Source organism: Uranotaenia lowii, chromosome 2, assembly GCF_029784155.1.
Source record: "Uranotaenia lowii strain MFRU-FL chromosome 2, ASM2978415v1, whole genome shotgun sequence".
NCBI classification, from domain to species: Eukaryota; Metazoa; Arthropoda; class Insecta; order Diptera; family Culicidae; genus Uranotaenia; species Uranotaenia lowii.
Window position 1 is genome coordinate 69,665,471 of NC_073692.1, and position 13,909 is coordinate 69,679,379.

General features: G+C 26.0%; 1 protein-coding gene across 3 annotated transcripts in view; it reads left to right on the forward strand.

The window, feature by feature from the left end:
• The window catches only part of LOC129742209 (uncharacterized), a 172,975-nt gene extending 169,042 nt beyond the window's left edge, over positions 1–3,933 (forward strand). For 2 of the 3 annotated variants that reach the window (XM_055734080.1, XM_055734079.1), the window contains exon 2: positions 2,907–3,933. In XM_055734080.1, coding sequence (XP_055590055.1) covers positions 2,907–3,716 — 810 coding nt within the window. In that variant the 3' untranslated portion in view covers positions 3,717–3,933. The remainder of the gene's footprint in view (positions 1–2,906) is intronic. The other variant, XM_055734081.1, reaches the window with a different exon arrangement.
• The last annotated feature ends 9,976 nt before the right edge of the window (positions 3,934–13,909 follow it).

Genomic DNA, 13,909 nt, shown 5'->3' on the forward strand with positions numbered 1-13,909 from the left:
AATTTACTCCAAACACCTAAAACCTAAACCGTTTTTAAGCTTTTTATAATTTTTTTTGATTCAAAACATATTTTTACCAACTGATTTGAAAAAAGTCAGTCCAATTCAGGGTTTCAGCTATTTTTCATTTTGAAATTTAAAAATTTTTTCCGGTTTTTCCCGATAAGGAAAGATGATTCTCCCAATACTTTTTTATTATACTATAAGCATCCTTGTCTGTCCTCTGACTGCTCGTTTTTGCGCAAAATTGTTAAATTTAATTTTTTTTAGTGGAAGAATTTTATGTTTTATTCAACTAAAATAAATCTACCTAAAATACTCAACATTTGCAAAGGCAAAGTGAAAACGCCTTCATGTAGGCAAGGCAAAAATTTTGGGGATTGGTTTTCGTTTTTGATGAATTAGCAATTTCACTTTATACATGATGGTTTTTGGAGACGATTTTGATTTTGATGCGAAGATTGTTATATGAATTCAGGCAATTGATTAAATTGAACCAAATCAAGAAAAAAAATCGAAAAAATTAAAATATTGACCTCGGGAAAAATTGCACAAAGTTTTGCTATCATGCTCTGTTATTGAAATTTTGGCATAATTAGGTATTATTTTGCATAAAAGTCTGATCGGGTAAGGTTTCAATGAAACCTAAAATTATACAAAATTCTGCTATCATGCTTTGTTAGCAAAATTTTGTATCATTTTGCCCTAATAACGGTGAAACAATGCCCCAATTTTTATCCCATTTTTCATACACGGATTGCACAGTTATACCAAATTTTGGTTGCATTCAAAGCTCATTGAAACCTCGTTAAGCCAGCGTTTTCAAAATTATTTTGAAAGCTCACCGATGCCAAATTTTGGATCTAATCGAAGCCAAAAATTGGCATCATTGTGCTCTCAAAACGCGTTTTGAGATGGTGGTTAAACGAGGTATCATTAAGCTTTCAGTGAAACCTACAGTTGGTATAATTGTGGTATCGGCATATGAAAAGTGAGACCCAAATTTTGGCATTGTACCACCTTTATTCGGGCAAAATGATACCTCATTTTACTTTCAAGGCATGATAGCAAAATTAGGTATAATTTTGCCATAAAAGTCTGCTCGGGAATGCTTCTACGAATTATTTGAACAGATAACTGCAATTTAAGGAGTTTTCTATAATTCCAAAAGTTTTCAAAGGCTTTAAGGGCGTTTTAAGAGATGTTCTTCTAGAACTAAGGAATTTGATATTTGAGCTGTAATTTTTTTTTTACCAAACTACTTACTTTCTTCATTAAAATGATGTGAAATGATGAAACAAACATTCTGGGTTTATTTTGAATCAGAAAAAACAGGTTGGAATTGAAAAACTTAGATTCTTTTCTGTAAACCTTACTTTTTCCAGTTTATAGTCATGGATGGCTGCACTATCTTGCAGTTAATACTAAATTAAGTCTCAATATTGATTTTCCAGGTTTATTTAGGCCCATATGCATCATTTCGAGGTAGTTTTTCAACACAGTTTTTTTGGAGTTCACGCTGCAGAAAGATTTTCCGGATTTACAAAAAAATCACCAGCACAAGAATAAACCATCGCCAAAATTCCTGCTCATCTCAACTTCCGATTCAATTTCAAATCATACCAATAATACTACCAGTCGTCTGGTCCGTCAAGCTCCATCGGAAAGTACAAAATTATTCTGATTATCGGTCCTAGAAATTCACTTTTAGTGACCTTGATGAAATTCTAAGTTTTTGATTTTGTGATCTCAGAATTTCCAATGCGGTCACACGGTACAAAGTACTTATTTCTTGATCAAAATTATCCATCACACCTTTGATTATCCTGGATATTCGAAAATGGATCTCCATTCGGTTTAATTGCAAGATAGTGCTGCCATCTATGACTTGAAACTAGAGAAATAGTGTTTGATTATTTTAAAACATTAATATTTTTGAATTTGAAGCCTATTGTTTAATTTAAATTCAGCCTTTATTCTATGTTTCGTCATTTTGCATCATACTGAAGAAATCGAGCAGTTTGATAAAGTATTACAGCTCAAATATCAAATTCCTAAACGCGGGAGAAGCATCTCATAAAACCCCCTTTTTAAACCTTTGAAATTCTAGAAAGCTCCTTAAAATGCAGTTATCTATTCGAATAATTCGTAGAAGCATTATTATTCACTTTTACACAGTAAATTTCTAGAAATAATCTTGTTTTTGTTGAAAAACACAAGTGGCACTATACTTATTTCGCTCACTGTATCAATAAACAGTTGGACCAAAAATATCTATTCTTCCTAGGTAGATATTTCTTTATTGAGAAGATTGTACTAGTTTCAGAGACTTTGTCCAGATTAAAAAAAACCCCTTTTTATACCTCCTCTTATTGCTTCGAAAATCATAATTTTTCTACCACATTAGATTTTGTATTTGACTCCATATTAACTTTATCTGGTCTTGTCAAGATCTTTTGAGGCGAATATTGGTAAAATGCTTCGACTTAATCTGAAACGTGTGTATCAAAAAAGTTGCTCCGTATTACCAATGTTGTACATTTTCTTACACCCCTTTTTTGCACCAAAGATGACTTGAATTGAAGAAAACTTCGGTACCGATGTGATTTGCAAATCGACAAACAAGGCGAACCAACGTTTTTTTTTTCTTCAAATTTTTGCTTTCAAGCCGTTTCTCTTTCTGCTGGTGGGTTGAACATGTTGTTCGATTTAATCTGACATATCTTAAGTGCCTTGTACTACTCATGCAATAGACCCAAAATGGCATTTCATTTCTGATAATTTAAAACCAGCATAATGCTGGGTTAAGTTTAAAGTAAACTACTGTCAATCATAAGTGAAGCCGAGCCATCCCTTTCTAGGTAGTTAGGAAATTAATTGACGTTTTTTTTGTTCTCCTATTACAGAACCCACGACTCATTATTATTTTAATTGTGTGCGGCTTTAGCACGAGATCCTTGGCGCGAGCTGGGGTTAAGCAGAAGCGGCTCCTGTACGACCTTTCCGATCCCTTTCTTACGGTAACTGAACCAACTCCCTACTATCACTCTACCACCTTCCTCCCATCTGGGCCCATCTACTCTGCCCACGCCCCTATCCTAGATCATCATGTAATCAAACCACTCCCAACTTCCATTCCCACTTTCCTTTCCGCAAAGCCATCTTCCCTAGATTCTATCTACAAAAGCAACTTCTTTGAGTATTCCAACTACGGCTCACCTTTCCACTTCATCGGAGGAAACCACCTGGGATATCACGATACCGACACCTACATCGCTGACGGGAGAATCCTGAAACAATACTCGGTCACGGAACACCATCCGGAAGAGATTGAGCGGAATCGGTTGCTGCAGACCAACATCTATCATCCCAGAACGACGGCCACGGCCCCGACATATTTCCCCAGCAAATATCAGCCCTTCTACAATACCTTCCTCCAGCAGCCGACGACGACGGCCACTTTCCCCCCGGTGATTGGTTACAATCCACGGCTGCACCAGAACCTATCGCCAGTTCTCACCAAAAACCATGGCCCAGTCGCTCTCGGATCCGGCTCAATCGGATACATCCACGGTCCCAACGGAGTGGCTCTGGGTTCCGGTTCGCTCGGCTACATCAGCCACAAGCAGCATCAGGACTCGCTGTCGGAACTTTTTGCCCGGAAAAGCCGGAAGCACCGCCCCAGTCCTCTTCATTTTGGCCATAATCACGACTAAAAATGCACACGAGCGAAAACGCATTCCTTACTCTTTCACCGTCTGCGAGATTTCGTGCATTTTTGTAAATTTACTTTCCTATCTACATTACATAGCCTAAGATGCGAAAACATGTGCCTTTTAGAAGAAAAAAAGTTTGATTAGTTGCAAGCACTCGTGTAAATATTGCATATACGAATTTCTTTGTTTGACCGTTTTAAATTTGAAGAGGCGAGAAATTTCGAAAAAAAAACTATATATTATGTACATATCGAAAATGCGAAATAAATTATTATTTGTTTACGAGTTGTTTTAAAATTTTTTTTATATCACAATCCAGCTTATAATACAATATAAGAACGAAAAAATCTTTGTTTTTCTTTTTTAGATGACAAGATTTCCAGAAATTTCTTTGATTTTTTTACATATAAGCTTAAAATCTGAATAAATTCAATACATCAAAATAATGAATTTTCGTAGAAGAAAAACGTTGATTCAAACAAATAACAACATTGACATAAATAATAAAATTGGAAATTTTTTAAAAAATAACACACAATTTGAAAAAATAGACAAAATTTATAAAATTACAAAATTGACAAAATTTGTAAAATTGACAAAATTGACAAAATTGGCAAAATTGACAATATTGACAAATTTAACCAAAATGACAAAACTGACAAAATTGAAAAATTGGCAAAATATAAACTATTTACAAAATTGACACAATTGACAAAAATGACAAAATTCACAAAGTTGACAAAATTGACAAAATTAACAAAATTGACACAATTGACAAAATTAACAAAATTGACAAAATTAACAAAATTGACAAAATTGACAAAAATGACAAAATTGACAAAATTGACAAAATTGACAAAATTGAAAAAATTAAAAAAAAATGACAAAATTGACAAAATTTGCAAAATTCACAAAATTGACAAAATTTGCAAAATTCACAAAATTCACAAAATTTACAAAATTGACAAAATTCACAAAATTCACAAAAGTCACAAAATTTACAAAATTCACAAAATTCACAAAATTCACAAAATTCACAAAATTCACAAAATTCACAAAATTCACAAAATTCACAAAATTCACAAAATTCACAAAATTCACAAAATTCACAAAATTCACAAAATTCACAAAATTCACAAAATTGACAAAATTGACAAAATTGACAAAATTGACAAAATTGACAAAATTGACAAAATTGACAAAATTGACAAAATTGGCAAAATTGACAAAATTGACAAAATTGACAAAAATGACAAAAATGACAAAATTGACAAAATTGACAAAAATGACAAAATTGACAAAATTGACAAAATTGACAAAATTGACAAAATTGACAAAATTGACAAAATTGACAAAATTGACAAAATTGACATAATTGACAAAATTGACAAAATTGACAAAATTGACAAAATTTACAAAATTGACAAAAATGACAAAATTGACAAAATTGACAAAATTGACAAAATTGACACAATTGACACAATTGACACAATTGACACAATTGACAAAATTGACAAAATTGACAAAATTGAAAAAAATGACAAAATTGACAAATTGACAAAATTGAAAAAATTAACAAAATTAACAAAATGGACAAAATTAAGAAAATGGACAAAATTGACAAAATTGGAAAATTAACAAAATTTAAAAAATTGAAACATTAAATAATTGACACTGTGAATTCTTATAATTTTTGTAATTTATGTAATTTTTGTCATTTTTGTCATTTTTGTCATTTTTGTCATTTTTGTCATTTTTGTCATTTTTGTCATTTTTGTCATTTTTGTCATTTTTGTCATTTTTGTCATTTTTGTCATTTTTGTCATTTTTGTCATTTTTGTCATTTTTGTCATTTTTGCCATTTTTGTCATTTTTGTCATTTTTGTCATTTTTGTCATTTTTGTCATTTTTGTCATTTTTGTCATTTTTGTCATTTTTGTCATTTTTGTCATTTTTGTCATTTTTGTCATTTTTGTCATTTTTGTCATTTTTGTCATTTTTGTCATTTTTGTCATTTTTGTCATTTTTGTCATTTTTGTCATTTTTGTCATTTTTGTCATTTTTGTCATTTTTGTCATTTTTGTCATTTTTGTCATTTTTGTCATTTTTGTCATTTTTGTCATTTTTGTCATTTTTGTCATTTTTGTCATTTTTGTCATTTTTGTCATTTTTGTCATTTTTGTCATTTTTGTCATTTTTGTCATTTTTGTCATTTTTGTCATTTTTGTCATTTTTGTCATTTTAGTCATTTTCGTCATTTTTGTCATTTTTGTCATTTTTGTCATTTTTGTCATTTTTGTCATTTTTGTCATTTTTGTCATTTTTGTCATTTTTGTCATTTTTGTCATTTTTGTCATTTTTGTCATTTTTGTAATTTTTGTAATTTTTGTCATTTTTGTCATTTTTGTCATTTTAGTCATTTTAGTCATTTTTGTCATTTTTGTCATTTTTGTCATTTTTGTCATTTTTGTCATTTTTGTCATTTTTGTCATTTTTGTCATTTTTGTCATTTTTGTCATTTTTGTCATTTTTGTCATTTTTGTCATTTTTGTCATTTTTGTCATTTTTGTCATTTTTGTCATTTTTGTCATTTTTGTCATTTTTGTCATTTTTGTCATTTTTGTCATTTTTGTCATTTTTGTCATTTTTGTCATTTTTGTCATTTTTGTCATTTTTGTCATTTTTGTCATTTTTGTCATTTTTGTCATTTTTGTCATTTTTGTCATTTTTGTCATTTTTGTCATTTTTGTCATTTTTGTCATTTTTGTCATTTTTGTCATTTTTGTCATTTTTGTCATTTTTGTCATTTTTGTCATTTTTGTCATTTTTGTCATTTTTGTCATTTTTGTCATTTTTGTCATTTTTGTCATTTTTGTCATTTTTGTCATTTTTGTCATTTTTGTCATTTTTGTCATTTTTGTCATTTTTGTCATTTTTGTCATTTTTGTCATTTTTGTCATTTTTGTCATTTTTGTCATTTTTGTCATTTTTGTCATTTTTGTCATTTTTGTCATTTTTGTCATTTTTGTCATTTTTGTCATTTTTGTCATTTTTGTCATTTTTGTCATTTTTGTCATTTTTGTCATTTTTGTCATTTTTGTCATTTTTGTCATTTTTGTCATTTTTGTCATTTTTGTCATTTTTGTCATTTTTGTCATTTTTGTCATTTTTGTCATTTTTGTCATTTTTGTCATTTTTGTCATTTTTGTCATTTTTGTCATTTTTGTCATTTTTGTCATTTTTGTCATTTTTGTCATTTTTGTCATTTTTGTCATTTTTGTCATTTTTGTCATTTTTGTCATTTTTGTCATTTTTGTCATTTTTGTCATTTTTGTCATTTTTGTCATTTTTGTCATTTTTGTCATTTTTGTCATTTTTGTCATTTTTGTCATTTTTGTCATTTTTGTCATTTTTGTCATTTTTGTCATTTTTGTCATTTTTGTCATTTTTGTCATTTTTGTCATTTTTGTCATTTTTGTCATTTTTGTCATTTTTGTCATTTTTGTCATTTTTGTCATTTTTGTCATTTTTGTCATTTTTGTCATTTTTGTCATTTTTGTCATTTTTGTCATTTTTGTCATTTTTGTCATTTTTGTCATTTTTGTCATTTTTGTCATTTTTGTCATTTTTGTCATTTTTGTCATTTTTGTCATTTTTGTCATTTTTGTCATTTTTGTCATTTTTGTCATTTTTGTCATTTTTGTCATTTTTGTCATTTTTGTCATTTTTGTCATTTTTGTCATTTTTGTCATTTTTGTCATTTTTGTCATTTTTGTCATTTTTGTCATTTTTGTCATTTTTGTCATTTTTGTCATTTTTGTCATTTTTGTCATTTTTGTCATTTTTGTCATTTTTGTCATTTTTGTCATTTTTGTCATTTTTGTCATTTTTGTCATTTTTGTCATTTTTGTCATTTTTGTCATTTTTGTCATTTTTGTCATTTTTGTCATTTTTGTCATTTTTGTCATTTTTGTCATTTTTGTCATTTTTGTCATTTTTGTCATTTTTGTCATTTTTGTCATTTTTGTCATTTTTGTCATTTTTGTCATTTTTGTCATTTTTGTCATTTTTGTCATTTTTGTCATTTTTGTCATTTTTGTCATTTTTGTCATTTTTGTCATTTTTGTCATTTTTGTCATTTTTGTCATTTTTGTCATTTTTGTCATTTTTGTCATTTTTGTCATTTTTGTCATTTTTGTCATTTTTGTCATTTTTGTCATTTTTGTCATTTTTGTCATTTTTGTCATTTTTGTCATTTTTGTCATTTTTGTCATTTTTGTCATTTTTGTCATTTTTGTCATTTTTGTCATTTTTGTCATTTTTGTCATTTTTGTCATTTTTGTCATTTTTGTCATTTTTGTCATTTTTGTCATTTTTGTCATTTTTGTCATTTTTGTCATTTTTGTCATTTTTGTCATTTTTGTCATTTTTGTCATTTTTGTCATTTTTGTCATTTTTGTCATTTTTGTCATTTTTGTCATTTTTGTCATTTTTGTCATTTTTGTCATTTTTGTCATTTTTGTCATTTTTGTCATTTTTGTCATTTTTGTCATTTTTGTCATTTTTGTCATTTTTGTCATTTTTGTCATTTTTGTCATTTTTGTCATTTTTGTCATTTTTGTCATTTTTGTCATTTTTGTCATTTTTGTCATTTTTGTCATTTTTGTCATTTTTGTCATTTTTGTCATTTTTGTCATTTTTGTCATTTTTGTCATTTTTGTCATTTTTGTCATTTTTGTCATTTTTGTCATTTTTGTCATTTTTGTCATTTTTGTCATTTTTGTCATTTTTGTCATTTTTGTCATTTTTGTCATTTTTGTCATTTTTGTCATTTTTGTCATTTTTGTCATTTTTGTCATTTTTGTCATTTTTGTCATTTTTGTCATTTTTGTCATTTTTGTCATTTTTGTCATTTTTGTCATTTTTGTCATTTTTGTCATTTTTGTCATTTTTGTCATTTTTGTCATTTTTGTCATTTTTGTCATTTTTGTCATTTTTGTCATTTTTGTCATTTTTGTCATTTTTGTCATTTTTGTCATTTTTGTCATTTTTGTCATTTTTGTCATTTTTGTCATTTTTGTCATTTTTGTCATTTTTGTCATTTTTGTCATTTTTGTCATTTTTGTCATTTTTGTCATTTTTGTCATTTTTGTCATTTTTGTCATTTTTGTCATTTTTGTCATTTTTGTCATTTTTGTCATTTTTGTCATTTTTGTCATTTTTGTCATTTTTGTCATTTTTGTCATTTTTGTCATTTTTGTCATTTTTGTCATTTTTGTCATTTTTGTCATTTTTGTCATTTTTGTCATTTTTGTCATTTTTGTCATTTTTGTCATTTTTGTCATTTTTGTCATTTTTGTCATTTTTGTCATTTTTGTCATTTTTGTCATTTTTGTCATTTTTGTCATTTTTGTCATTTTTGTCATTTTTGTCATTTTTGTCATTTTTGTCATTTTTGTCATTTTTGTCATTTTTGTCATTTTTGTCATTTTTGTCATTTTTGTCATTTTTGTCATTTTTGTCATTTTTGTCATTTTTGTCATTTTTGTCATTTTTGTCATTTTTGTCATTTTTGTCATTTTTGTCATTTTTGTCATTTTTGTCATTTTTGTCATTTTTGTCATTTTTGTCATTTTTGTCATTTTTGTCATTTTTGTCATTTTTGTCATTTTTGTCATTTTTGTCATTTTTGTCATTTTTATCATTTTTGTCATTTTTGTCATTTTTGTCATTTTTGTCATTTTTGTCATTTTTGTCATTTTTGTCATTTTTGTCATTTTTGTAATTTTTGTCATTTTTGTCATTTTTGTCATTTTTGTCATTTTTGTCATTTTTGTCATTTTTGTCATTTTTGTCATTTTTGTCATTTTTGTCATTTTTGTCATTTTTGTCATTTTTGTCATTTTTGTCATTTTTGTCATTTTTGTCATTTTTGTCATTTTTGTCATTTTTGTCATTTTTGTCATTTTTGTCATTTTTGTCATTTTTTTCATTTTTGTCATTTTTGTCATTTTTGTCATTTTTGTCATTTTTGTCATTTTTGTCATTTTTGTCATTTTTGTCATTTTTGTCATTTTTGTCATTTTTGTCATTTTTGTCATTTTTGTCATTTTTGTCATTTTTGTCATTTTTGTCATTTTTGTCATTTTTGTCATTTTTGTCATTTTTGTCATTTTTGTCATTTTTGTCATTTTTGTCATTTTTGTCATTTTTGTCATTTTTGTCATTTTTGTCATTTTTGTCATTTTTGTCATTTTTGTCATTTTTGTCATTTTTGTCATTTTTGTCATTTTTGTCATTTTTGTCATTTTTGTCATTTTTGTCATTTTTGTCATTTTTGTCATTTTTGTCATTTTTGTCATTTTTGTCATTTTTGTCATTTTTGTCATTTTTGTCATTTTTGTCATTTTTGTCATTTTTGTCATTTTTGTCATTTTTGTCATTTTTGTCATTTTTGTCATTTTTGTCATTTTTGTCATTTTTGTCATTTTTGTCATTTTTGTCATTTTTGTAAATTTTTTTTATTCTTTGTTATTGTTGTATTTTTTTATCATTTTCGTAATTTTTGTATTTTTTAATAATTTTGTTATTTTGATCAGTTTAGTTATTTATAAATTTTTTGTCATTTTTGTCATTTTTGTAATTTTAGTCATTTTTGTCATTTTTTGTCATTTTTGTCATTTTTGTCATTTTTGTCATTTTTGTCATTTTTGTCATTTTTGTCATTTTTGTCATTTTTGTCATTTTTGTCATTTTTGTCATTTTTGTCATTTTTGTCATTTTTGTCATTTTTGTCATTTTTGTCATTTTTGTCATTTTTGTCATTTTTGTCATTTTTGTCATTTTTGTCATTTTTGTCATTTTTGTCATTTTTGTCATTTTTGTCATTTTTGTCATTTTTGTCATTTTTGTCATTTTTGTCATTTTTGTAATTTTTGTCATTTTTGTCATTTTTGTCATTTTTGTCATTTTTGTCATTTTTGTCATTTTTTGTCATTTTTTGTCATTTTTGTCATTTTTTTTCATTTTTGTCATTTTTGTCATTTTTGTCATTTTTGTCATTTTTGTCATTTTTGTCATTTTTGTCATTTTTGTCATTTTTGTCATTTTTGTCATTTTTGTCATTTTTGTCATTTTTGTCATTTTTGTCATTTTTGTCATTTTTGTCATTTTTGTCATTTTTGTCATTTTTGTCATTTTTGTCATTTTTGTCATTTTTGTCATTTTTGTCATTTTTGTCATTTTTGTCATTTTTGTCATTTTTGTCATTTTTGTCATTTTTGTCATTTTTGTCATTTTTGTCATTTTTGTCATTTTTGTCATTTTTGTCATTTTTGTCATTTTTGTCATTTTTGTCATTTTTGTCATTTTTGTCATTTTTGTCATTTTTGTCATTTTTGTCATTTTTGTCATTTTTGTCATTTTTGTCATTTTTGTCATTTTTGTCATTTTTGTCATTTTTGTCATTTTTGTCATTTTTGTCATTTTTGTCATTTTTGTCATTTTTGTCATTTTTGTCATTTTTGTCATTTTTGTCATTTTTATCATTTTTGTCATTTTTGTCATTTTTGTCATTTTTGTCATTTTTGTCATTTTTGTCATTTTTGTCATTTTTGTCATTTTTGTCATTTTTGTCATTTTTGTCATTTTTGTCATTTTTGTCATTTTTGTCATTTTTGTCATTTTTGTCATTTTTGTCATTTTTGTCATTTTTGTCATTTTTGTCATTTTTGTCATTTTTGTCATTTTTTGTCATTTTTGTCATTTTTTGTCATTTTTGTCATTTTTGTCATTTTTGGCATTTTCGTCATTTTTGTCATTTTTGTCATTTTTGTCATTTTTGTCATTTTTGTCATTTTTGTCATTTTTGTCATTTTTGTCATTTTTGTCATTTTTGTCATTTTTGTCATTTTTGTCATTTTTGTCATTTTTGTCATTTTTGTCATTTTTGTCATTTTTGTCATTTTTGTCATTTTTGTCATTTTTGTCATTTGTGTCATTTTTGTCATTTTTGTCATTTTTGTCATTTTTGTCATTTTTGTCATTTTTGTCATTTTTGTCATTTTTGTCATTTTTGTCATTTTTGTCATTTTTGTCATTTTTGTCATTTTTGTCATTTTTGTCATTTTTGTCATTTTTGTCATTTTTGTCATTTTTGTCATTTTTGTCATTTTTGTCATTTTTGTCATTTTTGTCATTTTTGTCATTTTTGTCATTTTTGTCATTTTTGTCATTTTTGTCATTTTTGTCATTTTTGTCATTTTTGTCATTTTTGTCATTTTTGTCATTTTTGTCATTTTTGTCATTTTTGTCATTTTTGTCATTTTTGTCATTTTTGTCATTTTTGTCATTTTTGTCATTTTTGTCATTTTTGTCATTTTTGTCATTTTTGTCATTTTTGTCATTTTTGTCATTTTTGTCATTTTTGTCATTTTCATCATTTTTGTCATTTTTGTCATTTTTGTCATTTTGTGATTTTTGTCATTTTTTGTCATTTTTTGTCATTTTTGTCATTTTTGTCATTTTTGTCATTTTTGTCATTTTTGTCATTTTTGTCATTTTTGTCATTTTTGTCATTTTTGTCATTTTTGTCATTTTTGTCATTTTTGTCATTTTTGTCATTTTTGTCATTTTTGTCATTTTTGTCATTTTTGTCATTTTTGTCATTTTTGTCATTTTTGTCATTTTTGTCATTTTTGTCATTTTTGTCATTTTTGTCATTTTTGTCATTTTTGTCATTTTTGTCATTTTTGTCATTTTTGTCATTTTTGTCATTTTTGTCATTTTTGTCATTTTTGTCATTTTTGTCATTTTTGTCATTTTTGTCATTTTTGTCATTTTTGTCATTTTTGTCATTTTTGTCATTTTTGTCATTTTTGTCATTTTTGTCATTTTTGTCATTTTTGTCATTTTTGTCATTTTTGTCATTTTTGTCATTTTTGTCATTTTTGTCATTTTTGTCATTTTTGTCATTTTTGTCATTTTTGTCATTTTTGTCATTTTTGTCATTTTTGTCATTTTTGTCATTTTTGTCATTTTTGTCATTTTTGTCATTTTTGTCATTTTTGTCATTTTTGTCATTTTTGTCATTTTTGTCATTTTTGTCATTTTTGTCATTTTTGTCATTTTTGTCATTTTTGTCATTTTTGTCATTTTTGTCATTTTTGTCATTTTTGTCATTTTTGTCATTTTTGTCATTTTTGTCATTTTTGTCATTTTTGTCATTTTTGTCATTTTTGTCATTTTTGTCATTTTTGTCATTTTTGTCATTTTTGTCATTTTTGTCATTTTTGTCATTTTTGTCATTTTTGTCATTTTTGTCATTTTTGTCATTTTTGTCATTTTTGTCATTTTTGTCATTTTTGTCATTTTTGTCATTTTTGTCATTTTTGTCATTTTTGTCATTTTTGTCATTTTTGTCATTTTTGTCATTTTTGTCATTTTTGTCATTTTTGTCATTTTTGCTATTTTTGTCATTTTTGTCATTTTTGTCATTTTTGTCATTTTTGTCATTTTTGTCATTTTTGTCATTTTTGTCATTTTTGTCATTTTTGTCATTTTTGTCATTTTTGTCATTTTTGTCATTTTTGTCATTTTTGTCATTTTTGTCATTTTTGTCATTTTTGTCATTTTTGTCATTTTTGTCATTTTTGTCATTTTTGTCATTTTTGTCATTTTTGTCATTTTTGTCATTTTTGTCATTTTTGTCATTTTTGTCATTTTTGTCATTTTTGTCATTTTTGTCATTTTTGTCATTTTTGTCATTTTTGTCATTTTTGTCATTTTTGTCATTTTTGTCATTTTTGTCATTTTTGTCATTTTTGTCATTTTTGTCATTTTTGTCATTTTTGTCATTTTTGTCATTTTTGTCATTTTTGTCATTTTTGTCATTTTTGTCATTTTTGTCATTTTTGTCATTTTTGTCATTTTTGTCATTTTTGTCATTTTTGTCATTTTTGTCATTTTTGTCATTTTTGTCATTTTTGTCATTTTTGTCATTTTTGTCATTTTTGTCATTTTTGTCATTTTTGTCATTTTTGTCATTTTTGTCATTTTTGTCATTTTTGTCATTTTTGTCATTTTTGTCATTTTTGTCATTTTTGTCATTTTTGTCATTTTTGTCATTTTTGTCATTTTTGTCATTTTTGTCATTTTTGTCATTTTTGTCATTTTTGTCATTTTTGTCATTTTTG